General features: G+C 48.8%; 1 protein-coding gene across 2 annotated transcripts in view; it reads left to right on the top strand.

Moving 5' to 3' along the window:
• Positions 1-26,938, top strand: part of CACNA2D2 (calcium voltage-gated channel auxiliary subunit alpha2delta 2) — a 224,074-nt gene that overhangs the window by 83,558 nt on the left and 113,578 nt on the right. For both annotated transcript variants that reach the window (XM_054838535.1, XM_054838536.1), the window contains exon 3: positions 2,221-2,337. In XM_054838535.1, coding sequence (XP_054694510.1) covers positions 2,221-2,337 — 117 coding nt within the window. The remainder of the gene's footprint in view (positions 1-2,220; positions 2,338-26,938) is intronic.

Here is a 26,938-nt window from a genome sequence, read left to right as displayed (position 1 = left end):
CATCCTGCCAGCCAGGGCAGGTTACCTGAATCCCTTGCAGCTTTTTTTGGGAGTGGGGGAACCCCAGTTGCCTGGGGTAGAGCTAGGATGGGAGTAATAGTGTATGGGGACACGAGGCTGCCGGGGGAGGAGTGCTGTCAGGAATTTCCTAGCGGCATGGAAGAAAGGAGAAGCTTGGGCAGAGCAGGGACCACAGAGAGAGCTGCAGGAAGCAAAGTTGAAGCCTGAAGATTAACCCCGTAGTTCTGGAGGGACCATGCAAAGCCAAAAGAGCTGCCTTTTGCTTAGTCTCTGAGTGTACTCCTGTGGCTTCAACCTCAGAAACCGCGTGGTTTAACCGCAAAAGGAAAGGGGAGGCTGTGGTGATGGGGGGGTCTCCGCTCAGGCTCTTGAATTTATTGCCAGCTGCCTTTCAGCAAGCGGAGTCGCTTCCTGCTCCAGCTTATTAACATCTGGAAAAGAAAAAGGGTGGAATAAGTAGTTTCCCAACATAGCAGGAGGGTCTGATCCTGTTCTTGAGCTGCGTGATGTGCTGCTGTCTGGATCCTGGGCACCTGCCTGCCTGTCCCTTTATTTCTGCTGGCTCCACCAAGAGAAGCAGTTGTGGTGGTATCAGCCTGGTGTGTCTCTCTAGCCAAGGCTCTCCTCAGTCCTGTCTTCATGTAACCAGCACGGGGCAAAACGTGGGGGCTTCTGAGGTACGCGTTTCTCTTGTGGAAGCTGGTTGGTTACTGTTTGTGTTTGGGTGCTGCTCAGAGACCCGGGGCAGAGGCAGGCAGATGTTTTGGGAGAAATGGTTTCTGTACCACCTGGTCTCTTCCTTTGTAGTAATGGTCAGGTCTGCAACAAACCAGCAGTTACAGGCAGAGTATTTCACCTCTAATGAAGCTCCAGCAAAAAGGGTTTTTTTTCATCCCATGGGAAGCAATGATTCAGCTCCCAAGGATCATGCAAGCTCAGGTAGGTGCCAGACATGTTTAGCATGTTAAGCACGGAGTCAGCTACCTCCTTGGGGAGGTCCAGCTCTCCTTGGAGGGTTTTCTGCTGCCAGATGTCTTCATGTCTGGAATTGTAGGTATTTGCAAGTGGCCCAAGGATTCAGACAGAAGCAGAATCCTGTTTACTGTGTGGTTTTCTTCGTGTGTCTTACTTAAGGAAAGATCAGGCATGAGGATTTTTATTTTTTTCCCTAATCTCAGCTGATTGTAAAAAGCACTTCTTTTTTACTCTGTGTTGGTTGCACCTGAGTTTGCAGACAGGCTGAATTAATAAATCAGAAAATGATCTGAGGAGGTGACTGAGGGGTTGGTGGTTGCAAAGTCTTGTGGTGAGACTGAGCCCTTCTTGTTGGGGCGGTGCTGATGCCAACAGCACTTCCCTTGGGGCTGGCATCGTCCTCTGCAGTTGTGTGATGTGGCTTGGAAGGGCAGGGCCCCAGGTCACAGCTGTACGCCATGGGTGCAAACGTTCAAACCCAGGTAATTGCATCTGGCCTTCAGGGTAATCCCAGTATAGGTCTGTGCCTCTCCCCACCACAGCCTGGCCAGGTTCAGGACTGGTTGTAGAACTCCTGGTTTCCTGAGGGTATCACTTTACTATGGCTTGCTTAGAGATGAGATTTTATTCTACTTCATGTGATCCCCTCGCTCCCATTCCTGGTACCCAGGCTGCCTGTGCCCGGGACTGCCCTGCCTGCACCCACGCCGCCAGGCTCCGCACCGATGAACCCTGCGGCAGCGCACAGGGGCTGGGGGAGACGGGCAGTTGGTCTTGTGTTGACAAAACCCAGCAAGCGGCCTTGGGGAGGGGACCCGCAAGTGGTCGGTGGCCTTTAGGGATGTGTTTGGGTGAGGGAGAGCAAGGAGGGAAGGGTGGCAGCTCTGCCTGTGCTGCTGGTTTGGCTCCACAGAGGTGGGGGGTGCGGGCAGTGGGGTGGGCGGCTCAGCTTTGGAGCGAGAGGGAGGATGCTCGTAGCCTGCAAGCAGGAAAGAAGGCGGCTATAAAGTCGATGGTGTGGGCAGCAGGTCGAATGCATTATTTTTTTGTGCGTGGTTGCAAAGCCTTTCTTCCCTTGTTCCCCTTGCTTCCAAAGCTGATATTGTTACCTAATCCACACTGCTAAAATTCTTCTGTGTTAGAGGATCAGAGGATCAGCTTTTCTGTGGGAAGACCACTGTATTTCTCTCTAATATTGACTGTCTTTCTTGGTTCCCTTCTTAGATCTACAATGAGAACAGAAACCTGTTTGAAGTCAAGGAGAATGTGCCCAGGAAATTGGTGGAGAAGGTCGCAGGGGACATCGAGAGCCTCTTGGCTAAGAAAGTCCGTGCTTTAAAGGTAAGGTGATGGGCCTGTGTGCCGGTCCTTTGTCTGATACGTTTGGTTTAAAGAGGATTGATGCTGGCGTAGCATTATGGTCTCAGCTTCAAAGTCATTTCTATGGTTGTGTGGCCTTTTCTGGGAACTGCATCCCGGCGTTGCACAGATTCATACGGAGTATGTCTGAGGTGTGAGGCGAGCACGTATCGTGTGAGGATCTACTATAGGTATCTTCTTGCTTTTTATCTCCTCCCACCATCATGTGGACACCTGAAGGTGCTGCCACAACAATACAAGTGATGGCAAAAGCCCGGCAGCAAATTTGACCCGGTCGTTTAACTGGGGGTGTGGTGAGCGGGAGCAAAGGTACTGCGGCGTCCCTGCAATAGCTCATGGAAGTGTTTCAGACAAGTAGGGGTTTTGCTGTTTAGGAGAGGAGGCACCGAGTTGTTTGTGCTGCTGCCTGGCACTTGAATCCTGTGATTGTGTGTGAGTTGCCCTCGTGGGTGCCAGTGCATGTTCCCTTCCCAATCTATCATTCTATTTTGTAGCACTCTTCTTAAAATGAATTCATTTTATCTGTAGTGGAGCGAGGTAACCTGCTCGTGGTGCCGGCTCGGTAAAACCTGGCGGTGGCTGTAACAAGGCGGCAGCGGTGCTGTTCTCTGCTACAGCCTTCTCTGCTGCCGGGGCAGAGACAAGTAATTGGCTTCCTGGAGAGATGGAGATACCCTCTCTGCTGCAGAAGGGCTACGGGAGCCATGTGAGAGTTTCACCCCCAGGAGCTGTAGAGTCCTCTCAAATACCTGACTGTAGCGAGCAGGGTGAAGTTGTGTGATGGACTTCGGGCAGTACAGCCAACTGGGCATGCCTTGCAGAAGTGCTTTTGCGGGGCGATAGACAAGGGGAAGGCTCAGAGCAGGTAGCACAGCTGTTGTGTCTGCATAGGGATTATAGCCAGAAAGACTTGGTCACCCTTCAACCTGATCAGCAGAAATGGGAGCACAGGAAGAAGTATCGTGGGGATGGAAAAGGTGTTGTAATAACTGAGGTTGTAACTAAGGCAGTGAGAGTTTGGAAGTGACCTGTCTCTAGTGGGGTAAGAAGTAGCTCAGAAGTTACACAAAAGGAATCACAAGGCCAGGGGAGTCTCAAGACGTGATAGGATCTGAGTCGTGTGGTTGAAGGACAGCTTGACTGACAGGATGGCATGATGTTGTCCACAGTAACTGATAAATACGGTAACTGTAGGGATTTGGGTGAAGATGATTGTTGTGTATTCTGTTCTTGAGTTTGGGAGGTAAAGATCAAGCCTACTTGGGACTCACACCAAGTGTTTTAGCTTGAATGGAAGGAGCTAAAGTGGGACTAAACAGGTGTGGACATTGCCACTGCTGCATTTGGGTTTGCAGAAGTGAAGAACAGGGAGACCAGTTCTTTTCTTAACATGAGCTTACATCCCTGTGTTTGACTAGTTTGTGTGCATGCGTGAGCATGTATCATCTATTGAATGTTCCAAAGACGTGCGCCGCCTGTAGATGCTGGAGGAAGACACGGGTGACAGAAGTTAATTGCAAACCTGATATGCACCTGGACAACGTGTTGCTCCTGTGCGATGGGCAGAGTAATGACACTGGGTCACATGGCAAGACTCTGCTGGGTGGTTTCCACTGTGCCATTTGAATTTCAGCTGATAAGTCACTGTGGGGTTTTTTTCTTACCCTTTTCTCTGACTCGCGCCATCTTGCAAAGAGTTTGTGCACCTTCTAGTGCTGGGTCAAGGGAAGGACTGCTCCCTGTGGTACAAATAACCTTGATCATCTTCTAATTTAAGATCCTTTTTGTTGGGTTTTTGGGCAGGACAGGTTGGTGTACTGTTAAGGGATCACCTGATGGTGGACCCTATGCGGAGGAGTGATTCTGGCAACGCTAGTTAGATAACGAGCACTTGGTGCTGTTTTATTGTAGTGGAAACAATGATCCGTTGACCTGAATTAGTCCCTTTCAAGAGGACTCCTTCAGACCGCAGTTGCCGGATGGAGCAGTCTCTTACATCCAGCTTGCATGTAAATTCTTGGCATCTTGGATTGGTGCTACTGACACCAAAATCTGGAAATGGAGAAGTTGATGGGAGGAGGAGAAATCGGATCTTCTGAATTTCTTCCGTGTTGTGCTGAGCCCCTTTGAAGCAGTGGGGCTCCCACAGCTTCTTCCACTCTCCAGCCTGTGTTTTCTTCTGTCTCAACTCTCCTCTTAGTTGAATCATCTCTCCTGGAGTCATTTCCTCCCCTTCTCTCATGACTCACGAGAGTGGTGATGACTTCTTGAAATATATTTTCCAGCATCTGAGTCAGGTGGGACTCCATGTATCAGTGAAGGCAGGTGAGGAGGGAGAAATGGATCCTCTCCTTGAAGTATGAATTGCTGTGTCACTCATGTACTCACTCTACTCAAAAGATGCCTCCCTGTCTCCTTTGCTGCAGGAGTGAGAAAGGATATTGCCTGTGCTTTGGTGAGGCTTTGTAGGAAGGTGCTAGCTAACCATTGGGCGCTCAACGATGGACGCACGCTTCGAGTGCCGTTCTGATTAGGTGGTGATTCAGTCCAGCCACCAAAGAGCCTGTTTTCCTCTAAGTGAAAATATTGTGCCTTTATTAAACTGTGTGCAGAGCACTTATTGATAATATGTAGTTTCTTACCTTGTGTGTTGCATTTCTAAGAAGCAGAAATCGAGCACGAGGACACCAAACATGGTGCAGCGCTGTGGCACGGGTCTGGCACTAGCAGGACGCTCTGATTTCACATGTGCTTTTCAGAGGAGTGTCGGAGCCAGGGGTGTGCAGCAAAGAGGGTAATTGCTTCCTAAAATAACAGTCATTGACAAGGGGCTGGTTATTTGGATGTTGTCCCTCCCTTTTTGTTCCAGACCATCATATCTGATGACAGTCTCATCATGGGACAGAAAAATTCCTAGGAAGATCTTTTTGCGATCCCCACCTGTTCCAGCTGGCAGTAGAGAAGAGCATCTACAGCTGGCCCCTGGGGGAACTTTTACCCTGTGTCCCTTGCAGTGGCCTCTGTTTGACATGGAATTTTATCACCACTAACTGCCCTTTTCCCCAGCATCCTCCAGTGTCCTTTCTCCATGATGGTTTCATTGCTTCAAGCCTGTCCTTACAGTCTCCTTTGGGCTCTGTAGTTCCAGCTGCCTTTTATTCCCAAGCTTTAGCAGGAGGGGAGGTAGAAGAGATGGTCTTCAATACCAAAAGTACAGCCACTCTCCTTTGAAATGGAAGTAAAAGGTATTGCTCAGGTGGAGTAACTCCTGAAGGAGATGACATTAAATTTATGCAGTGTATTGCCTTGTGGGGAAGTTCCCGGGATCTCGCTACAGGTGAGGCGTAAGGAAACAGTAGGTATGTTCCCGACTGGGTAGGAGTTTAAGGGGCTGCTCTCATCCACGCTCGTGACCTTGCCCTTGTTAGGGCTAAGACAGACATCTTCCTTCATGTGTGGAAAGGAACAAGGTGGCATCCCTGTTGTGTTTTCCTTGTGCTGGGAATCGCAGCTGGCTGGCTTGTGGATGGACATCATCCGAGACTAGAATTCGACAGGTTGGTTATTTGCCAAATAGATTCTTTTGTCACTTTTTTTTTCTTTCTTAAACTTTCTACCTCTTCTTCGATCTCTCAGCGTGTTTGGATCCCTCCTTGCCTTTGTATGTGTCCAGAGACATGTACAGGCCAGGACTTTTTTGGTGAGCTTCTTTAGGAGACCAGCTGCTGGAGTTTGCCACTGGTGGAGCACCAAGCGAGCCAGGGCAAAGCGCTCACCTGGGGGTGGGCGTGGGCTGGTTCTGGATTCCCAGACCCAAGGGGCTCTTCCCCTTTTCTCTTCCCCTTTCTTGTCTTGGTGTGGCCTTTCTAGGGTTCCCCACTTCATCTGTAGAGGGGAGGCCTTCTGTTCTTCTGAAGCCTCGGTGGCTGCGTCTGGTGAGGTTGGTGAAGATGAGCCCGTTCTCCGTAGAAAGGAAAGGAAGCAGCAAAGACAAAAGGCACTGAAGGCAGCCTCCCATGCCATCACATTCAACCCCTTCTTCCTGTGCCCAGAACACGAGGGCATCTCTTCTTCCCTCCCCTGCGCTGTTTGCCATTCCCGCTTTGTGCTCTGCCTGCAGACCCAGGCTGCTCCTTCCTGCCACACCACGTCCTTGGATGCCCCAGCCCTGTCTGCTGCTTGTGGCCACCGAGGAGGTCTCAGCAGCCCAGCTCCACTTCCTCACCTGTGCTGGCAATGCCAAACAGTGTGGATCAAAGTGAGAGGGTGGTGTGGGGGTGCCAAGGTGATGAAAGGCTTTGGCAGTCATCGGTGCAAGTGGCTCAGGGGTTGCTGCATCGTTTCTGCTGCACAAACCCAGCACCTCGGGAAGCTCTTCTATTGCCACAAAAGCATCTCTGCAGTGAAAGCTTGGGGAGGGAGTAAGAGGAGGTCGTTGCTCATGGTGCAGTATCTAGGAGGGTCCTCCCCCCTCTGCTCCAGGTCTATGGACACCCCAGGTCTGTTTCTTTTATAATACTAGGTGAAGTGCATGAGTGATGCCTCCGAGTCTCTCCTTTCCCGAAGCTCCGCAGACTGGGGGAGAAGGGAGTTGTGATTTGGCGGAGGAGGAGGCTGAGAGAGAAATTTTAGATCCTAGGGTATGTTTTAGGCTTGTTTCTACTTTTTGTACAGTTCTTGCGAAGGCTGCTTTTGGATGCTGACTGCTTCATCCTTCACATATTTAACCACAGACAATTTGCTTTGCCTCCTGTGAGCAGCACATCCCACGGTTTGCTGAGTGGGTTATGCCCTGAACTGAACTATTTCTACACCGTGACCAGCCTAAAGACTGCTGTCTGTGCTGGTGGTCTTCCCCCATCTCTAAAAAGAGACCTCCCTATCCATAAAACATGGTACGAATGTCTGTGGGCTCTGGCGTTGCCCCCATGGGATTCTGGTGACGTGGTGGGGCTGGTATTATTTCCAAAGAGCTGTTTTAGTTTTGCGTATTGTGCATCACTGGTGGCTTAAGGTGAAGCTCGTTGTATTTCCAGGGGACCTCTGCTGTGTGCAGTATCAGATATGACACCTTGAGCAGAAGTGCAGCAAAGTGGCATTTCATGTCTCGGAGAATTTATAATGGGTATTACGTATGTGTGTATGTATTTTACGTAGATGTATGTAAATGTAGTAGGTTCGGTGTACCTTGCGTGATGACTCTGGTGATGAAAGAACAAACAGCACTTACCTGTAATTAAGAGAAAAGTTTGTGGGGTTTGTTTATTCTTGTGGAATTTCACTGCATATTTTTGTTGCTATGTATTTAGCTCCAGTGTGGGATGAGAATTTGGGGGAAAAGAGGGGTTTGGTAGGAGGTTTCAAGGCTCCTGTTCCTTCAGCTAAGGTGTAAGAGCTCACAACATATTTCACTGAAGACTTTCATATTTTCCCGTAACAAGAGTAGAAAAAACTACACTTGGCATTGGACACTTTCTTTTGGTAGAAAAATTAATACAAAGGAGAAGACTGAGGGTTTTCTGTGCTTTGAAGGAATACCGCAGGGATGGCTGGCTGGGTTTCCTGTGGCTGCAAAGCCTGGGTGAACGTTACTCTGGGAGTTTGTGGCGTTCCCATCTTCCTTTGCCTCGGATCCGAAGGGAAGGTGGCTGGAAGAGCTAGGCTTTGGTGCATGGCGGAGATGGTTGATCTGGAGATGAGTAAGGCTTTTGGGTTTTTGTACTGCCTTAAGCAAATTTCTCAGTTTTGTCTCTGATTTCCAGCCCCTGCCCTCAGTTTTGGGTTTTCCCACTTACTGGCGTATTTTTCCTTGTGTGTTCCTTCTGATGCAACGGTGCAGTTAGTACCTGGCCGTGCTTCAGGATCCTCTGATGGAAGGTGAGGTGGCAGTTTGGAGCATTACCATGAAGTACTTACCTATCCAGCTTCTCAGGGACGAGAGCTGGTCAGCGGGGGCATCGCGGGAGGTAGGAGCTCAGGCCGGTTGTGCTTTTAGTCCCGGCTGACTGCTCAGTGCATTACTGTTCAGCTGGGACTGGTTCCAAGCTCCATTTACGTCTGGCACAAGCATATATCAAGAGTGCAGAGGGGATTTAATTGGACAGGTTTATCCCTTTAACAATTCTGATAGCCCTGAAATTTCCCTTGCAGGTATGTGGTGAACAGAGTCTTTATCAGCTCTTCTGCCCCCGATAGGGACAATAAAAGGTTTCGCTTGTCTGAAGAGCTGCAAAAATTGGCATGCAACAAAGCATCTCTCAGCCCAGTTCAGAGCATCTCCCCCACTCCCTCTTCTCCTGGCAGCGGAGGCGCCGACCTCTGTCACGGCGTGGGCTGGTAGGAATCCGCGGTGCGGATGCAGTGGCTTCCTCTTTCCTCCTTCACTGTTGGGGGTCTTGCTGTCCTCTGGTCTTGGTGGGATGTGTTCTTCAGGGCAGGCAGCGAAGGGGTCAGCATTCAGCAGGAGCAGCCCTGGGGTGGCACTGGCTTTCTCCTCCGCTGCTGACAGTGCAAGGTCCCGTTGCTGTCCTGCTGCCCTGCTGAGCTGTCTGAAGCAAGTTCTTCCAGGCGCTCGTTGGCCAAGTCATTGGTGTGTTTAACTAGAGGGGTCCCAGGACAGGAGAAGAGACCCTTCTGAGCTGCAGTGCGTCAGGGTTCGGGTTGGGTGGCAGCGTGTGGTGCTGCAAATGCGGCCCTGGTGGGTTTTCCCGCTGCAGCATGATATGACCCTGCATTTTACCTGCTGGGGGACTTCTGGGCATGCCAGAAGGCCACCAGTGGTCACACTCTGGCCTCCTGGGTCCCAGACCAGTGTCCAAGCTGAGGGACATGTTACCTGCCTCACCTAGGCAGCAAAATGGAGGAGGAAAGAGGGAATAAACATAGCTCAGGTGAGCTCAGATGCAGCCTGTGGTTCTGGTGGGATGTGGGGCTCATGGCCCCGTGCACACCCGCCCTGTGCCAGCCGTGTGGCCACGGACAGGAGCTCTTGCGCTGTGGAGGAAGGCCCATAGTCAACATCAACCTTGCGCTTGCTGAGGTACAAAACATTTAAAGGTACGATCTCTGTGCTTTTGTTAATTCATAGTGACAAATCCATCCCTCTTCCCGCTTCTTTGCTAATTGCTGGTTGGTGGCTTTTGTTTTTAATTCTATTTTTAATTCGCTCCTAATCAAATCCTGGCTGACTGTCCCCATGTATTTATTTATTTTTTTTATTCATTTGTGTGTGTATGTGTCTTCTCCTGCCTCACGATTGTTCTTGTGCTGGACCTGCTCCAGTAATCCAATTTGAATCCAATCTCCCAGGTCTGGAATTCTAATTTACAGATTGCAGAGGGGAGCCGAACAATGCCCGCACACCAGGATGGGGCTTTATTGTCTAATCTAATCAGGGACAATCAGATGTTTGTAACAAGTCTATCAAAACTGTATTGGGCCAGTTTGCCGAGCAATGTAACCAGCTTTCTTAATAGCGCTAACGCGATTTAGGGCTTCCTGCACTTTCATGCAGATTATGTTGAACGTTTCCCTTTCTTCTCCCACGAACGCTTGGCAGCAGCCCAGCCCGATGGGCTTTACAACTTCGTAAGCCGCTTGGTGCGCTCTGCGGCCACGGAGGTTTGCGAGGGCACGGGGGCTGCTGCTGCCACCTCCCCTGGCACTGCTGGAGGTTGGGGGGCTCCTGGGACAATCCCGTTTGGGGACACACCTGCAAGGTACGGCCTCAGTATTGCAAATGCATCTGGAGTGAAAAGCAACGGTCCCGACCTGTTAAAATATTGGGTGAGTCTCCATAGCAGCTCTCCAGCCCCGTACGTGCGCTGTCAGCCTCCAGGCATTGCGGGCTTGCCTGGCTGTTGGCAAAGAACGGATGAAGAAACCTTTGTCCTCTCTGGCCCTTGGCAGATTAAGGCTGCTGTTTCTGGGTATTTGCTTTTAGAAGTTTGGATGGTTGAAGTTCAGAGAAGAGACCTCTTTGGGGTTGGTTTGAGATGCTTCCCCAGGGCCTGGAGCAAAAGAGGAGGCAAAACCAGTTCTGCAAATGAGCTGATGTCTCTTAATACAGCTCTTCAACCCAGAGCGGAGTTTCCTTATGCGTTCTGTGCCAATAAATAGTTTCCTGAGTTTCCCCTTGCTGAAAACTGCAATATCCCTCTGGTCGCTTACCCTGGTAGCACAGCTAGCTGTCAGCCAGGACATGAACTTACGCTGCCTCTCACGCTCCGGGTCTGTACCCCTTAGCTCTGTGCCCAATGCCTCTGCCCAGGGATTTATTCTAGGCTTATGGATTCCTCCCTGCCCCAAAGCATCTTCCCTTTGGCAGGCGCTACGTGCTGCTCTCATCCCCGAGGCAGGCACGTCAAAGGGAGCCGCAACGTGCCGCCGGTCCCTGCGTTGTGCCCGGGGCGAGGTTTGTGATCTGGGGTCACACAGCAGTGCTGGGAGCTTTAGCTGGGCTTGTAGCCTGAGCAAAGCTTGCCCTTGCGCCCGCTCGCTCAGCGCTGCCGGGCTGGCTTACAGGCGCAGGGAGGAAGACTATGAATTCCCTGTAGTGGGAGCTAACCTTTCTTGGAGGGTTTAATTGCTATGCACGCTTTGTCTTTCTGCACTCCGCGCCCTACAGCATGAGGAACCCAGGGACCTTTGAGACCAAGTGAAGAGAACTCCAAGATAGTCTTAAAGGGTGTTTTACTTCCCTTCCTAAAACCACGTTGTATATCTGACGACAGTTTGCATGTTGGTTTTCAGTTTTTCCTGGTTTCTCCAGCACAGGAGCAGTGCTCTTAGCAGAGGTGGAAGTAACTAAAGCCATTAGTGTCGGCAAGGGATTTGTAGCAGTTGTAGTTCTTGGCTGTCTCAAAAGCTTGATCTGCTCGCGTGGTCCTTACCCTCTCGAGCTCCTGAGGTCTGGCAGGGCTGCCTTATTCTGTGCACTGAAAGGGTAAAAGAAGATGAGTAAGACTTACTGGTCTGTCTAGATAGATAGACACAGATGTAAAAATGATGATGATGCAATAGAGGAAGGGGTCTCTGAGGGAATTGGTGCGAGGGAAGAAAATTACCATTTAATTCTTTATAACACAACCTTTAAACATGGTTGGGAATACATGTTTGCAGTGATAGCAAAATAAAAGAAACCATGTCACTGAAAAAGGGATTTATTTGAATTTGCTTGGTTAGTTTTGGCGTGAGAAAATGCATTTCCATGGCAGTTTGGTAGCTAATGTTGCTTCTGCGCCCTGTCCGATGGCTTTGTAATCTGTGTGTGGTGGGAGAGGGCGAGGGGAGGATCTTTATTTCCCCAGGGTTGCCTGTAGTTTCGAAGGGAGCGTGTACTTCTGCACTTACGTATTTGCTCAGTCCCTGGGAGTTTGGTCCCTGCCCTCCATGCTGCTGTACATCCTTGAAGAGCTCTCTGAAGCCCAAGATCTTGGGCAGAAAAGGCTCCCACCAATTTACTCTCTTGTTTCATGTTTTTCCCCATGAGTGTTTGAAATGCATCATCTGGGATTGAAGGCTCTTATATTGAATGGGAATAATTGACCTGGGAATAAAAGCTGAATCATTTTTAATTCAGTTCAGGTAGAATGAGGATTTTTTTTTTTTTAAGGGTTTCATCCCCTAGTTGAACTAAAAATCAATTATTTGTATAGCTCTGTTTATGGACAAGTAGTGAAGTTAAAGACTCTAATGATTGAGGGGGTGGAGGCTTGGTCCTGCAGGTTAATGGACTTGTTTGAAGCTTTTTAGCCTCAAAGCTCTTCCCAAATCCTGCCTTCTTTTCCTAAAGCAAATGGGTTTGGCAAGTCTCGTTTCTGCAGCCCGCGAGAGGCGAATCAGCTTTGGCACAGTTCTTCTAGGCTGGTCTCCGAGTGAGAGTCCTATGACTTGAATAGCAGGGATAGCTGCAGGTGAAGAGCAGGAGGCTCGTGAGAAGATGGCTCGCATAATAAGCGTTTAACTTGCCTCTGGGCAAGCGGTGCTGCGCTGTTATACGCGAGCTGGCACGCGAGCGTGCTCTCTGTCTTGTAGCGTGGCGTCTAGCGGGGACCGTGCTTTCTGCTCCGCGCAGCTTTGTTTTGCATCCGCTGCGGCTTTAACGGTGTTGGCCTGAAACCCATCAGCATCCAGCCCTGCCCCGCAGCAAGGAGCTATTCTATATTCCCAGAGCAGCTGATGGCCATTAAATGTTTGAGTGACACTACAACAATGTGTAAAATATCTGTGATAAGGAGCTAGCAAATCTTAATAAAAAAAAAAAGGCGACAAGAATGTAAATTGCACATACAATTGTGATAAAGAGCCAGAGATAACATTAAAGAGATTGTATCAATTTAATGCAAGTTTAGTGCCAAAGCCTGTGATCTGCTCTTTACAGAGGAGCTGTTGGGAGCCCATGGTATTCCTGCAGACAGTGCTCAAATCGTCCCAGTCCTCTGGACGGGCCGTCCCTGCAGCCAGCGTGCTGCACGGAAGCCGTCTGCTTGCAGGGGATTAATGAAAACCTTTCCTGCTGCTATAATGAAAATAACACTCCTTGGAAAAATAAAGTGCCCCTCTGTCTGCTGGCCTTTTGGGTCCCTCAAAATGCAATTAAAAAGCAGCTTAATACAGCCGTGCGATGAGAAATCTGTCAGCGTTCACAGGCGCGAACTGAAGCGAAAGCAAGATGAAACAGATGCGAGCAGAAATATTTAACCGTGCGCCCGCCTGCCTGGTGGTGCTTGTGGAGCAGCCGGCCGCACTGGGACGTGCAGGGCTGGGACTGGGCTAGCTGGGGGAGCTCGGCAGCAGGAGCGGCTCCACGGGCACGGAGCTGGGCCGCAGCAGCGCTACGAGGGCGTGGGAGCTCGTCGGTAACCCAGCCTGGGCTGCGTGTGGCTCTGCTTGCCTTGTGCCTGCCAGAGCCCCCTACGTTCTGGGCTGGTGTTTCTGCTTTACGTCCTTGCTTTCTGTCCCTCCTCTGCTGTTCCAGATACGCCGCATCCCTGAAAGCGGCCGAGGAGCGTGGCGGTAAAGGTTGGAAGTACCCTTACGGGTTTGGCGGAAGTGGCAACTCCGGTTTCCTCAGCGCGGTGCAGGGCTGCCGGCTGTAGGTTGGTATTTGTGCCTGCCAAAATGTCTTTCCAAAACTTGAAACGTAATAATGGGAATTGAAGCTAATTTTAAACGGTGGTTGGTTTGGGTTTTTTTCTGCAGGCATGAAAATTAAAAAAATTCCTTTAAGTTGGTAATTTCTTAGCAAGTGGGGGATTATACGGGCTGGGACTGCGCACCCTTCCAGACTGGGATGCTAGCACAGGGTTCCTGTGGGCGCCGGCAGTGCTGCACGTCTGTGGCCGATCACCTGGCTTCGGCGCTGCAAAATGACCGGTCATCTTTGGCCATCCCGCGTTCGCCTCTTGTGCGCCGCTACTTGTAAGAGGCGTGAGTTGAAATCCCACCTCAGCTCTACACCAAGAGCTGCTGTAACACCACCAATCACTTTACCGGCGTTGTGCTGGGAGCAGTGTTTCGTGTTGCACGCCAGTAGATGGCACAGCTTTTATATCGGCTAATTATATAGGGAGAAAATGCCGCTCTGTGCCGTTCCTGTTGCTAATCTTAGCCGTGCCTCGCTCTCCACTCGCACAAAGAAGTCGTCTCTGCTGATGTGCCTGGAGTTGAGGAAGTCAGGTAAGATTACAGGAGAAGATGTTGAGTTTTGCGACGTTGGGGGGGCAGTGGGAAACCATGATGGGGAAGAGGAGGTAAGCAACTCTGCTCTTAGGTGTGCGTGGAAGCGAGGGAGCAAACTTCAAGGTGGTGGTAGTTTGGCTTCCCAAGCACATTCAAGCAAGCGATGAATTCCCTTAGGACAGATACATTTGACTGCCCCAGCTTTACATGTGGGGAAACTGAGGCCTGCAGAGATCACACTGTGATACACGTGGGAACGAGAGCTGTGCTTCCTAATTAAGTTCTGGGACTTCAGCTACAAGGTGTCCTTCATGCGTGGTTACTGCAATAACATCTCCCTGGAGCTCAAAGCTCCTTCTCTCCGCTCTACTTGGGTCTGATACTATTGTTTCCTGACTAATTCAGGCTTTGAATGTGAAAATTTTTAGCAGAAAATGTGAAATGTACCTTTCTGAAAGCGTAAGAATTGAATGCATCCCCAAGTCTTCCCTGAATGATGCTGCCCCAATGTTTTGCACCTCCCCTAAGCCAAAGCAGTGCTCTGGCCCGTTCTGGCTGGGCATGTGGGGCTTGCTGGGCACGTGGAGCTTGCTGGGCAGTGGCCACTGGAGTTGGGAGAGTTGCTGAAGCGTAGAAAGACAGTCATGAAACGGAGAGGGAGGCTGCTCATCCCTCCGCGCCTCTGTCCTGGGAGATGTGCGGAGACCCCGACGTTAGAAGCAATCTTTCTGCCTCCCTTCTGGCTGCTGAGGGATTCCTTTTCATGACTGAAATTGATTCTTGCAAGTGGATGGAAAGGATATATCCCGAATCTTGAGGGCCTGGAGTGCATGTGGAATATAAAACAGAGTGTACGTATGTGCTGCTGTAAATAGAGTTGTCACTCTAAAAGAAATGGGGTTTCTAGTGCTTGTCAGATCACTTTAAAACCATTTTTATTACTAGATTACATTCTAAGATAAAGTTTATTGTAGCAAAAAAGAGGGAAGGTGTGGGATTTGACTGCAGATTTGGAAACACACTTAAAAGTTATGAAGTGCCTTTGAGCCTTAGCTGAGGGCAGACCGCCTGCTTCAGGGTTTTCCTGGGGGGCATCTGCTGCCCAGCTGAGTTAAAGGATGATTTCCTGATTTCAGTGCAAACTTCACCTTTTATAGCCAAGCCATGACGTGCCATGTGGACACTGGCACAGAAGCTCCAGCTGACGAGTCTGTGCCCTGCGTACGGGGCAGAAACTCTTCCAGGGCGACTGTGCCAGCTGGGAGTCCTGGGGAGCACTGCATTCCCTGAGTGTGGCTTTCAAACACCTGCCCTGAGGGTTTCGTGTCAAAACTGAGGATCAATCCTGGCATGTGTTGACTTTCTTCTTTCCTTTCCTCTCCCCTGTGAGCACTGCTGCTTGAACACTTTGCTCTGGTAAGATCCTTTGTCTATGCTCTTACTTTTTGTGCAAAGTCTGCGAGCAAAGAAAACCCTGGGTAGGTGCCAACTCTTTTCTTAGCTCTTCCTTTCAGATACCAGTAGCATCCCTCTTTCTAACCTAGCCCCTTCCATCATTTCCTCCTAGTTTTACCTAGTGATCTTTGTCTACCTTTATGTATCAGTGAAAAAGTTGTTCTCCGTTGCCTCAGCTGTTTGATGCAGCAGAGAAAACAGTAGTCGTCTCCTCCCACCAGATTTGGACTTCAGAGTTGTGTTGTTTCTCACCTGCCTGCTCCATCTACCATCCTAGTTTAGATAACCACTAAAGCACATCACAGACCAGATGCTGGAAGAAGCAGTCGCTTTGCAAGCGCCATCTGAATGCTGCAGCCCCCCATGCTGTGCAGAGCGAGTGCGGTACAGAGATGCAAACAGAAGAGCAATCTGCGCCTGGGGAGGGATGTTTGGATGCAGCAAACCTCCTGCTTCCAAAGCAGCTTGTGGGTTTGGTCAGAATTTGGCTTTTTTCAAAGTTGCGCAAATATTTTTAAGTCGGTGTCTGAAGTGGCAAGAAGAAAGTCAGCTGGATTTAACCCTTAGACTTGCATGGACCCATATTTTCCATAATCTCTGGCCTCTAAAGACCCAGGTTTATTTTGCATGCAGGCTAATGCAGGTAGTCCCCGCTGCCTTGGTATTAGTGTTTGTCTCTCCAGCCCCTACTCAAACCCAGAACCTCTGCGAGGTCCCATTCCGAGGAGCTGCTTTGCTTCCTCTGTGCTGAGCATCCCTAAAACCTGAGCCGTAATAGCATCCTTGCTAATTATATCACTGCAGATTTATTTCATGGTAATATTATTGCTGGCCTCAGGCATCACCACTATCATTGGAAAACATCGAATGATCACAACTCCTTAGCTGCCTCCATTAAACCTGAGAGAAGCGTCTGGGCCTGTTTATAAGTTTGTCTTTTGATGAGAGCCAAGGATTGATGAGCTGGTGGATGGGAGGTTTGCAGAACGTGCCCTGGAGGGAAGCTTGCCTCCTCACGGCAGCCGTAAGGTGCAGATGGCAGGATCGCTAGCTGAATGCATATGCAGCCTGGGAAGCAGGGAGCGAGGCGAGAGCGTCACCTTTATCTCTTCAGGGCAGACCTTGCCTGCTCCATCGCAGCAGCATCCAGCGCCGAGGGCGGCGCAGCGCTCTGGAGGGGATGGCTCTGCGCTCCGGACCGGCGGTGCTGGGGGCTTGGTCGGAGCTGTTCCTGGGAAGGGGGCGTTTCGAGTGGGCAAGTCGTCTTGTGATGCTTTCTGCTGAAAGTCTTGGAGGTAGGGCAGAAGGAAAAGCAAAAATAGCAGTGCTGGTTTTCAACAAAAAATGGAGAAAAAGAATTCAAGAGTGTTCTCTCTGTTTTCCTTGTTAGAAATAAAATATGGCGGCTGGCGTGAGGGTACCAAGGCCTTCTGCTGAGCGTGTGGCTGTAGGTCAGTGCAGTGTCCCCAGGGCTGTCCTGTCCCTGGGACCCAAGCTCGTAGCTGCTCGGTGCTGCAGGCCATGTCCCTTCCAGAGCGCAGCGGTGGGATGGCAGCAGGTCTGTAGGGTGAAGCACTCGGTGCTGAAGATCTCATATCCTCAGTCTGGGTTTTGGAGGGTATATTAGAATATTTCAGCATACACCCCAGTGCTGTGCAGGCTTGTTGTGAGGGGGTTTTTGTCTGTGCCTGAAGCCTAGTTTGACTTGCAGGGATGGGGTGACCATCATCCCCGGCCAATGTGGTGGTCTTCCCCATGGATGCCTGCGGTCCCCAGACAGCCACGTAAGGGAACAGCAGAAGATTATCACAGATCGGAGATTTAGCTCATGTAGGGAACGTGGGGAGGTAACTCACCAAGATCCCTTTCAAGATCTATAAAAGTAGATCAGTTGTTATTGATTTTTACTGTGTCTGGCCATAAACTCCTTTTTGGCTATAGTGTGAAGTGCTCCAGTGCAGCGATGAGCGGGCCAAAAACTTGACTGAAATGGGGTCAATAAATTACAAGCAGACAAAAGGCACTTATGCTCAGACTGCATCAAGTCTCCTGGTAATTTCAGCAAAACAGTCAGAGCAGAAATATGCTGATAATTATTTAAATTAGACTCGGAGCATTGAATTTTTTTTCTTCAAGTAACAGCACTTCAGCACTTGTCCAGATGAGTGCTAATTTACCCAAATGGAAAGGTTTATTAAACATGCCAGCCAGTGCTTTAGTAATATTTAGGACAGCAATTTTGCTTTATTATATCTCTTAACAAAGAGGACACAGGCTTCTTGATCCAGCACCAGAGCAGTTGGGGGATGTTGGGCAAGATCCATGTCAGCTCTGCCTGGCCTTGAATTAAGGTGCATCATTTCTGCTTCAAATCTGCCTCTTTGCCAAGTGCAAACCTGGGACCTGATTTGAAAAAAACTTCCCTGACTTGACCAGATTGAGGGACACTCAAAATCTGGGATGTCTTCTAGGTGCAGGAGTCATGGCTATGATTTGGAAACGTTAAAAGATGAAATTGCGTTTGCTCCAGTGAAATGGGCCCCGAGCCACGTGCTGAGGAGGATGAGCCTCAGCTCCTCCTGTTGCTCCGTGCTCGCTCTAGGACGCATTTGATAACCATGTTGTTTTGTGGAGAAATTCAGGCGTGCGAAGACGATCCCAGCCTATCGTCTGCCATCCCTCGTTGATCTGTCGCAAGCAGCCTCCTGGTGTCTGTTGTAACTGTGTGTTGTCGTATAGGTGTCCCTACAAACTGGTAGATGCAGTTGAATCTCAGCTGCTATCCAGTGTGTTTATCTTTGTTTCACCACCATGGCTGTCTTCAGACTAATGTGGATGCTGGCTTTGCTGTTTCCCTTAGCATTCTAAATTTCTTTGGTTTTTGTATTTGAGAAGATGCTTCACGAAGCCCAATGGATTGAGTAGTCTTCTGCTTTTTGTCTATGGGTGCAGATGTTTGGTTCTGTGGCTTGTCCTGGGACTCAGGTGGGGAATTAGGACTACTTGCATGGATTAGAGATAATATAGAAGCGTCTTAGTCTGAGAATCTCCTTGCAAAGAGGATGGTTATATGGTGTGAGTGATTCTTGGAGATTCATCCAGGGGGAAATTTCCTTTAGGCTTTGAAATTCCTCTGGGTCCTCCAGAATAAAGACCATCACCTCCTTTATGTGTGCATGCTCACCAAGGACATGAGGATTAGAAATACTGTATAACGTACCAAAACCTGCATTGTGCTGTTCCTATCTTTGAGACCTTGTCTGGGGCAGAATTTTGAGAAGCATTTCAGTTTGCTGCCATTAAAGTTTTAATAGGAGTTGAAGGAACAGGGTATGGACAGGAGTTTACTAGCTTTCTGCTGTAGGACAGTGTAGTTCGCATGCATCATGTTCATTGATACTGGTATTTCTCCATCCTCTGATTATTGGTGGGACCTGTCATCTTGGTCGTTATATAGTAGATGTCTGTCTTGACTGAAAGTTATTCCTCCTTGCTCCTCCCATAAATACCTTCTCCCCCTCTCTCTTTCCTCTTACCTCCCTTTCCCCCCCAAGATTGCTGTGTTAAGCTATCATACTATAAATCTTGGGAGTGTCTGGAGCTCTGGCTGTTTGCAGAAGATTTGGCAAGGGAGAACCTATTGGAGTTCCAGGTTATAAATTCTTCCGGAGCTCAGATGCAGGGGCAGCCAACGGTGATGGGAACATTTTGGCTCGATTCCAGGCACTTGGTCTGTCTTCGTTACTGTCGGGCGAGCAAGTGGTGTCAGCGCAATGAGCGGAAAGTCAGTGGCTGCTTTCCTATCCAAGTGCGGATGTTGAATGTCCCAGAGGAGAAACAGAGACATGGATCTTCTCTAGAGTTAATGTAGAGGCTCTCTAATCTCCACAGAGAGCTGGAGTCACCCCGAAAGGTGACAGGTCGAATACTGTTGTGTCCTGCTGGAGGTGCAGAAGAGCTGCTGGGAGGAATGATGCCTCTCTGCTCCCCAGCGTGGGTGGCCAGGAAGCCAGGTCTTCTAGGGACCACTGTTGATTCCCATCCTCCTCGTGCTCCAGAGCACTGTGCTGTCGTAGCTCTTGAGGGGTGGGCAGCGTGTGTCCGAGGGAGGGACCTGGTGCACAATGATAGCATAACATGGAGATGGACACCTTGCTACTTGTATGTGCTTGGTCTCCAGCTCAGCCTTGGGCTTCCTGCTCTTCATCGTGCAGCAAATTATGCCCACAGTGTATCTGATGGCACAGTGTCATGAATGTTTCTAGCAGGTCCTCAAGTTTCTAGAGCAGCAGGGCTTATTGTAGGGACAACAGTGCTGCCTTACCCAAATGTTTGGTGAGTATAGTTAGTGAGCCCTGCTCTGGTTGCCCACCAGCTGCCACATCCCTCCAGGCAGCTCTCCTTTTCTGGTAAAGACCACTTTCATAAGAGTTTGCAAAATATGACTGCTGCAAAGTGTTTCAGGGCAGCAACCAAGATAAAAACCAGCCGTGGCTATCGATTTCCCGTTGTGCAATACTGTTGCTATTTACAGCCCTGGCATTTGGCTAGTAGGAATATGAAATTTTCAGAATGGGAAATATAAATGGAAATAATTTGAAAGGAAACTCTCCCTCTGCATTATTGACAATATGTGGGTTTTGGCATTTGGCATCCCATAGGGAAGTGTGCTCTGACACCTCGTTTATGGTGGAGCCCCGGTGTGCTGTGGACTATCAGCTGGTCTCATCCATCCCCAGTAACAGGGATGTGGGGCAGTAGCTTAGAGGAGTCTTCCTGGCTTATCCTCCTTTAAAAAGTGTAGATAGACAGTCTGGGATTCAATTTTACTCTTCTAGCACCTTTCTCACCACGGTGATTGGGAGTGCTTAACCTCCTCTTCATTAATCAGTTTGAATTTTATCTAAAATTCATACTCGATGAAGGCAAATTAGATAGTCTACTGCTTCAATCTTGGGCTGAAAATGATGGCAGTGCATGCAGGGTTTAGCACGTAAGTGCGTTGCAGCTCGGATCAGAATGGCACTGTATTTTTGGTGGCTTTGTACTGACAAGGCTAGAGGAGTCAGCTCAGTTCCTGACAGTCGCTACAGGCAGGACAGGTGTGTGACGTTGTACCAGTGAATCCCAGGTAACACGTGGTTGGGGTGCCACAACCCAGAGCAACAATACAAATCAATCACCAAGTCATTGAGGTTGGCAAGGACTTCTGGAGATCATCTAGTTGAGCCCCTGCTCAAAGCAGGGTGAGCTGGAGCAGGCTGCCCAGGAAGCCAGTTGTTCTTAGGGAGGTTGCTGTCATTGTCCTCATCCTACAGATGGGGACAGTAAGCCCTGGGTAGTGGCTTGGCTGTGATATCTGGAAGGTGAGTGGAGGTGGTTGGGGTGACGTGCCTGGCGTGATGGTGAGAAGGTGAGGAAGGCCTTGAGGCTGCAAGGCACGTACGTGTGTGCTTACTCATCGTTTCATGAGCTCCTGGTTGCAACGGCACTGTTTTTCCATTAAGGAAATTTTTTCAGGAATCAAAGTTACTAACATCTGTAAGACTTGAAGAGCTTTAAGAACAGTACATAAATGTATCGAGAGGTTTGTCGTCTTCTCTGAACAGCTCCTTTACTGTTGGATATTTTTGTACAGGGATGAGTGGAAAACAAGGAATAAGGGGGATAAGAGAGAGTGAACTCTGTAGAGTCTTTGGCCTTCTTGTCACCAGAGGAAGTCACCTTTCTACTTAGATCCCGGTCCACCCTGCCTTGCCCACAGAGCAGTTTTACAGCTCCTGCCACCAGGCTTCCTGGAAAAATCAGTCAAAGAGCCAGGCATCCCATTAGAGTCTGGCCGAGCCACGTTCTGCTGCCAGGGTGTGGAACAAGCATCCCACCGGGGTAGCTCTGTCCCAGCCAGCCAGAGAGCATCTTAAATGTCTGATGAATCTTTCGTGGCAGGATTTCAGCCGTACCCTTTCCTTGACTGCAAGGTGCTCGCTTTTGAACTCCTCCATCTCTCTGAAACCTTCGGGCCTTCTCCTGGATGAGACTCCCTCCTGATGGCTGCGCCGACGAGGGGGGGAGCCGGGACTGATTGGCTGCGGTACTGCAGAAAGCTGCCGGCTAATTTACCTAATCCGTAGCGCTGAGTTGAAATGCAAAAGTGCCAGCTCTCATCACGCCGCAGCTGCAATTTGCACTGGGAGGGGGAAAGGGGGGAGCACGCCCGCGAGAGAGACATGAGCTCTTTCGCTGCATGGATCGCTGGTCTCCACCCCTATTTGGGGTGCAAAAGAAATGGTAATCTCACGTTCTGCTTTATTTTCTGTTTATCTCTTCCCTTTCTTCTTGGTGAGGGCAGATAGTGTAAGAATTAACCTCCAGGGATGTTGGTGACTTCCCAGCAAGAAAACCCATCATTTGCAGGCTCCTAAGAAAATGAATTTCACTGGTAGGAACCACGCCTAGAGGATGTCCTCTGTGTTAGGATATAGATGTTTTGTAAAGTGTCCCAAGTCCCCAGCGTGTTGTCTCTGCTGAGGACCTGGAAGGCTTTTATAGCCCAAATCTGACTCCCTCTTGCGAGGCACCTCGCTGTGCTTCTTGGGGTTCGGGATGTGGTGTGTGAATCTGTTCTTTACGTGAGGCTGCTCAGCGGCAGGTTAACAGCTTCCCCTGCAGCTCATGGAAAACAGGAACAGAGTGGAACCCAGAGCAAACCAAATTTTGCTGCATTGCTTGAAACAGCTTGTGAGCTGGGAATTTGTCCCTGCAGGCCTTTCCTTGTGCCTTCTGCCTTCTGTGGTGGCTGATGATTGGGACAAGAGCAACTCGGTGTCGCAGAGCAGCTCCTCAGGCAAAGCCTTCTGGCAGTCTGGACCTGAACCTCCTTCGTGCTGCTGCTGCTCTGGTCTGGCTGCTTAGCTAATACTTTGATGCTTATGGGTTGCCTCATTAGGAGGGGTAGCTAATGATGGAGATAGTGATGTACTCCTTGCTTCTGAGATTGCACGCCAAGGCTGGTTTTGCTGATATGACATTTTTGCTCACAGTTGCATGAAATTCTTGCTAGAACAGTGTTCAGGAAGCTGTTCTTAAACTCCTGGGCAATATAGCAGGATTCTGGTCTAACCCTCTGCATGAAGCAGGGATGAGCAGATGTGTTGGTCAGGGGCTTGTCTGTTGGGTTTTGAAGATCTCCAAAGGTGACGCTCCTACGCTCTGGGTCCCTGTTCCAGTGTTGACCAACCTTATGTGATTATTTTTTTTTTTAGAATTTGCCATGTTGTGTTTTGCTGCTTCTCATCCTATCCCTGTGCACCTCCAAAAAGAGTTTGGTTTCAGCATACTCTAGAGACATGTTGAACTGCTATATTGCTCTTCCAGCAGCTGCAGGAGCAGTTAAACCCCTGTGAGTATGAAAGCCTATCTGTTCTTCTGTCTATAGAGACTTTCCCTCAGGTGATCTTCTGCTTGGTGCCTCTTTCTTCCTTTGTTCTTTGGCTCCTTTACCCCATTGAACACATGGTTTTGAATCACTAGCCTGCGTAACCTCCACCCATGTACTTCCGTTTCTGGCTTGCCCTGCATACAGAGTCTGTGTTTTAAGTGATGCCCCATCATATTTTAGCATTCCTGCTCCAAAGAGACAACTTCTCAGCCTCCATTCAGGAAAAAAATGTTACACAAATAGCATCAAGCCCAACCTTTTTGCCCTGGATTGCGACAGGGAGCAGGATGTCACCATGGACTTGGGCCAGGCAAGCAGAGGGCGTTCCTCCCTGGTGCTGATGCTGTGGAGAGACCCTCCTGCCTGCTCTGGCGCTCATTTGTCACCAGGGGAGATGGTGTCACTGCTTGAGCATTCCTGTTGCCCAGTGTTGGGTGTCAGGTGGTTGAACGCTGGAACGAGTTGCCCAGATAAGTAGTGGAGACTCCATCCTTGTGGGTACTCACAACTCAACTGGACAGTCCAGTGCCAGTACTTGATAGCTCCATCTGAATGGGGACCAGGGCTTGGAGATACGGTGGTCTTTTTGTCCGAGAGAACTAAAGTGGGCTTTCATGCTCTGCACCGAGGAAGGAGGGTTGGTGGCGCAGGAGCGGTAGAAGACAAGCTGCGTGCAGTATGTAGGACACCTGGTTCTGACTTCCAGCCAAGCCAAGCTGGAGGAGGGAGTCTTACAGATGACTTTGTTGAAGTCATCAGGAGAACAGCACGTCTCCGACTTACTTTATAGGTCTTGTGCGGATTTCATGTGCCAGAGCTGAAATAATACATGATTTGTTAAACTGGCTTTTTTCACGGTGGTAGGAAATAACCCAGCCGTTCAGCTAGAACGGCAGAGAGCAGTGATCAGCGTTGGCAGGGTGGGCTGTGCTGGCTGCGGTCAGGATCCTGTTTCTGAGGACACTGGTGGAAACAATAGAGTCAGAGCGGTAAAACTACATCGTGCTGGCCCGCACTCGGCAGAGCAGCCAAAGCGGGGAGCGCAGGGAAACTAAACGGGAGCAGAAGGACTGCCAAACTGATGTGTAGGACAACACGTTAGAGTAGGGAAGGAATCGATCTGGCTGATTTTTATTATTTTTTTTCCCAGTGAATTTGACATGTGCCTGCAGGACATAGGAGTCACACCAGGGTGGGCCTCACCTGGCCTTTCAGGTGAGGCACCCGATGGACTTGGAGTATTTTCCCCAGTGGACCGTGGCAGGGTGTCTGTTCTTTAGGCATGGGGGTTTATTTAAGATTTCCTTTACTGCTTTGCTGAATCCAGAGCTGTTGCTGTAGTGAAGGGTACTAAAAAAAAAAAAAAAAAGTTGTGAAATTGAATTGTGCAGAATCTGGAATATACCAGGAGCTGCCATACCTGATCCATGGTGAAGAGGAATTTTTCTGTTCTTTGATGGGGTTCCCGTGCACATTCAGAGTCTGCAGCTGAAGTGGGCTTTTTGCTGTCTTTCCTTATTGTAATTTCCTAATTGGTTTGCTGCATTCACTCCTCAATCACTGTAGTCGTTCAAGTGCTGTGAGTCCCATTAGATAGCCCTTTTCCATCTACATTACCTACTTAAGCAAATTTCAAATTAAGACTTTCTTTTTTTTTTTTCTACAACTTCACCCTTTCTGATGCGCCAAGTAATTTGTGTGTTAGAAACGCTGGTCTCATGGGCGGTGGGTTCCCCACCTCCCCTCTCTTCCTGGTCAAGTCATGGAGAAGTGACAGCTCATCACAGGAATGCATTCGCTGCATCCCGCTCCGATTTGGTCCTCTGCCTGGATGCATTTTTGTATCGTGGTTTTGTTGTTAGAGCGGGAGAAGGAATGATTCGTTGCTGTCTCACAGTGAAGGGGTCAGCGGGTCGCCCACAGCCATATCTTATTATCATCTGGAACTTAGCCTGCTGAGGTATTGCTAACCATCTGTAACACATACCGCTCATTTCTGGGGCATGCTTATAACCTCTGCTAATTATTTATAAAGGGTTAATTAATAGGATTCTGCTCTAAGCAGTGACCCAGTGTTCTTTGTTTCTGGTCCTTCAGCTAAAGTAACAGCACTTTTACTGAAAACAACAGTAATTTATTCTTGAGAACAAGGGTTTTGAGGTGCTGTATCAAAGCTCCATGAAAAAACGAATGTGGCGTCTACCTCTTTCCTCTGATCACTGATTTTGTAATTTTATAAAAGAAAGCAATCAAGTTTGTCTCATTATATTGGTGCTCATTGTTCAATTCCATTATCCTTTTAGACTTTTCTCTTAATGTTTGTTCCACTGTTTTAGTAAGGCTTGAAATTAGACTAATTCCCTAGATCGCTCTTCTTCCGGTTTTAAAATTTAGATGAAACAGATTAAGATTATTGAGTTCTGAAAATCAAAGAGACAATAAGGTAGAACCATTAATGTGCTGAAAGAGACCATTTGCCTGGTCCTGTTAGCCCCTGCCCTGAAATCAAAAGCAGAGGGCACCTGGTATAATGAAAAGGAAGCAGGTCTACTACAAGTTAAAGGAAATGCTTTTTAATACAGTTCATAGCTAACTGGTAGAACTTGATGCTCGGAGATGCTGTCAGAGCAAGAAATTTAGCAAGACACAAAAAAAAAGGGAAGCTCATTATGAATAAGAACAGTAGCTCCGATTCTGTAGTCGTCGTGATAATCCTCCCTTGCGTGGCGTTGCTGTTGTCACGGTGGGTTTACTTGAGTGATGGAGGCTTTCAAGATCAATGTGAATATCTGTAAATTGAGCTGAGGAGGAGATAAATGGCCAAAGCTCTTCTGTTTCTCGCTTTGGGAAGATTTAAGGCAATAATTAGTGAGGCCAGGAAAATTATTTCCCTTCTTGCAGGTGGATTTTGTAAGATAGGTAGGCTGAGATGAGAGTTTGGTCTTTCTCTAGGCCATTTGCAGGATGTGAAAGTTGATGGGACTCCAGGCCACTTCCACTACAGCAATCTCTGTGCTCTTCCTGGAAGAGGCATTAAAACTTTCCCATTCATGCTTTACAAACCCACCACAGACTGAGACCACCTGGCAATAACGCTCTAGAGAACCTCCCAAGCAGGTATCTCCTGCTTTACTGAGCTCTAAACTGCTTCGTATCTACAAAGTACGATTGGTAGGGAGGAGGAGGATCTTTTATTACACCTGCCTTAGTAGCTGAGCCCAATAGCTACTCTGCCTTTTCAACTCTATCAACTGTTTGGATATAAAATATATATATATTTTAATTGCTAATGGGAAGATGAACAGGAGAGCTGAGAATAAGCCCACTGCACTGATGGGAATTTTAGGCATAAGCGATGTGCGTGCACATCTTCAGCCCTGCTTCCCCCCCCCCAGCGCTTCATTATTGCTTTCCTGGCCTCTTCCTTTAAAAATTAAACAGTTTCTTAAACAGGCAGTAGTTTTTAATGCATTTTACCCATTCTGTCTATTAAAAGATCTTGACCCCTTCATTTCCATCTTTTGGGATAAAAGTAATAAGTTGTGCCAATTTGGTAGTCAGTGTGTGGCAATCAGTGTGTCTATGAAATGCATGTTCTCTTTGATTGCCTGCATTTAAGCCTGATTATGTTCAAATCACCCAAACAGCACAAAGTGCTACGCAAAGTCTAACGATCTGTCAGCAGACGGAGAGAAGGGGAAACAACCTTTTAAATTTTGGTAGAACCCAAAGAGTTTTACACATCAACTTTTCAAATGCCAGCCTGTTGGGAACATCTGAGCTAAGAGCCCGGGTGCTACTTTGCAAGCACTGAAGCTCAGAGGTCTCTTGAATGCCAAGAATATGTTTTGCACTTTAGTAAACGGACCCCCAAAGTTGCTCGTGTTGCCCAATTCACTTGCATGCTACCAGATTCCTCCGATCTTTGCTGGTATTAACAATCTGATGTTCCTGTTGGGTGCAGTGGAGATGGAAACAGGTCTTTTG

Source organism: Grus americana, chromosome 11 (genome assembly GCF_028858705.1).
Source record: "Grus americana isolate bGruAme1 chromosome 11, bGruAme1.mat, whole genome shotgun sequence".
Classification (NCBI taxonomy): Eukaryota; Metazoa; Chordata; class Aves; order Gruiformes; family Gruidae; genus Grus; species Grus americana.
This window is presented reverse-complemented; position numbering and strand designations above follow the sequence as displayed.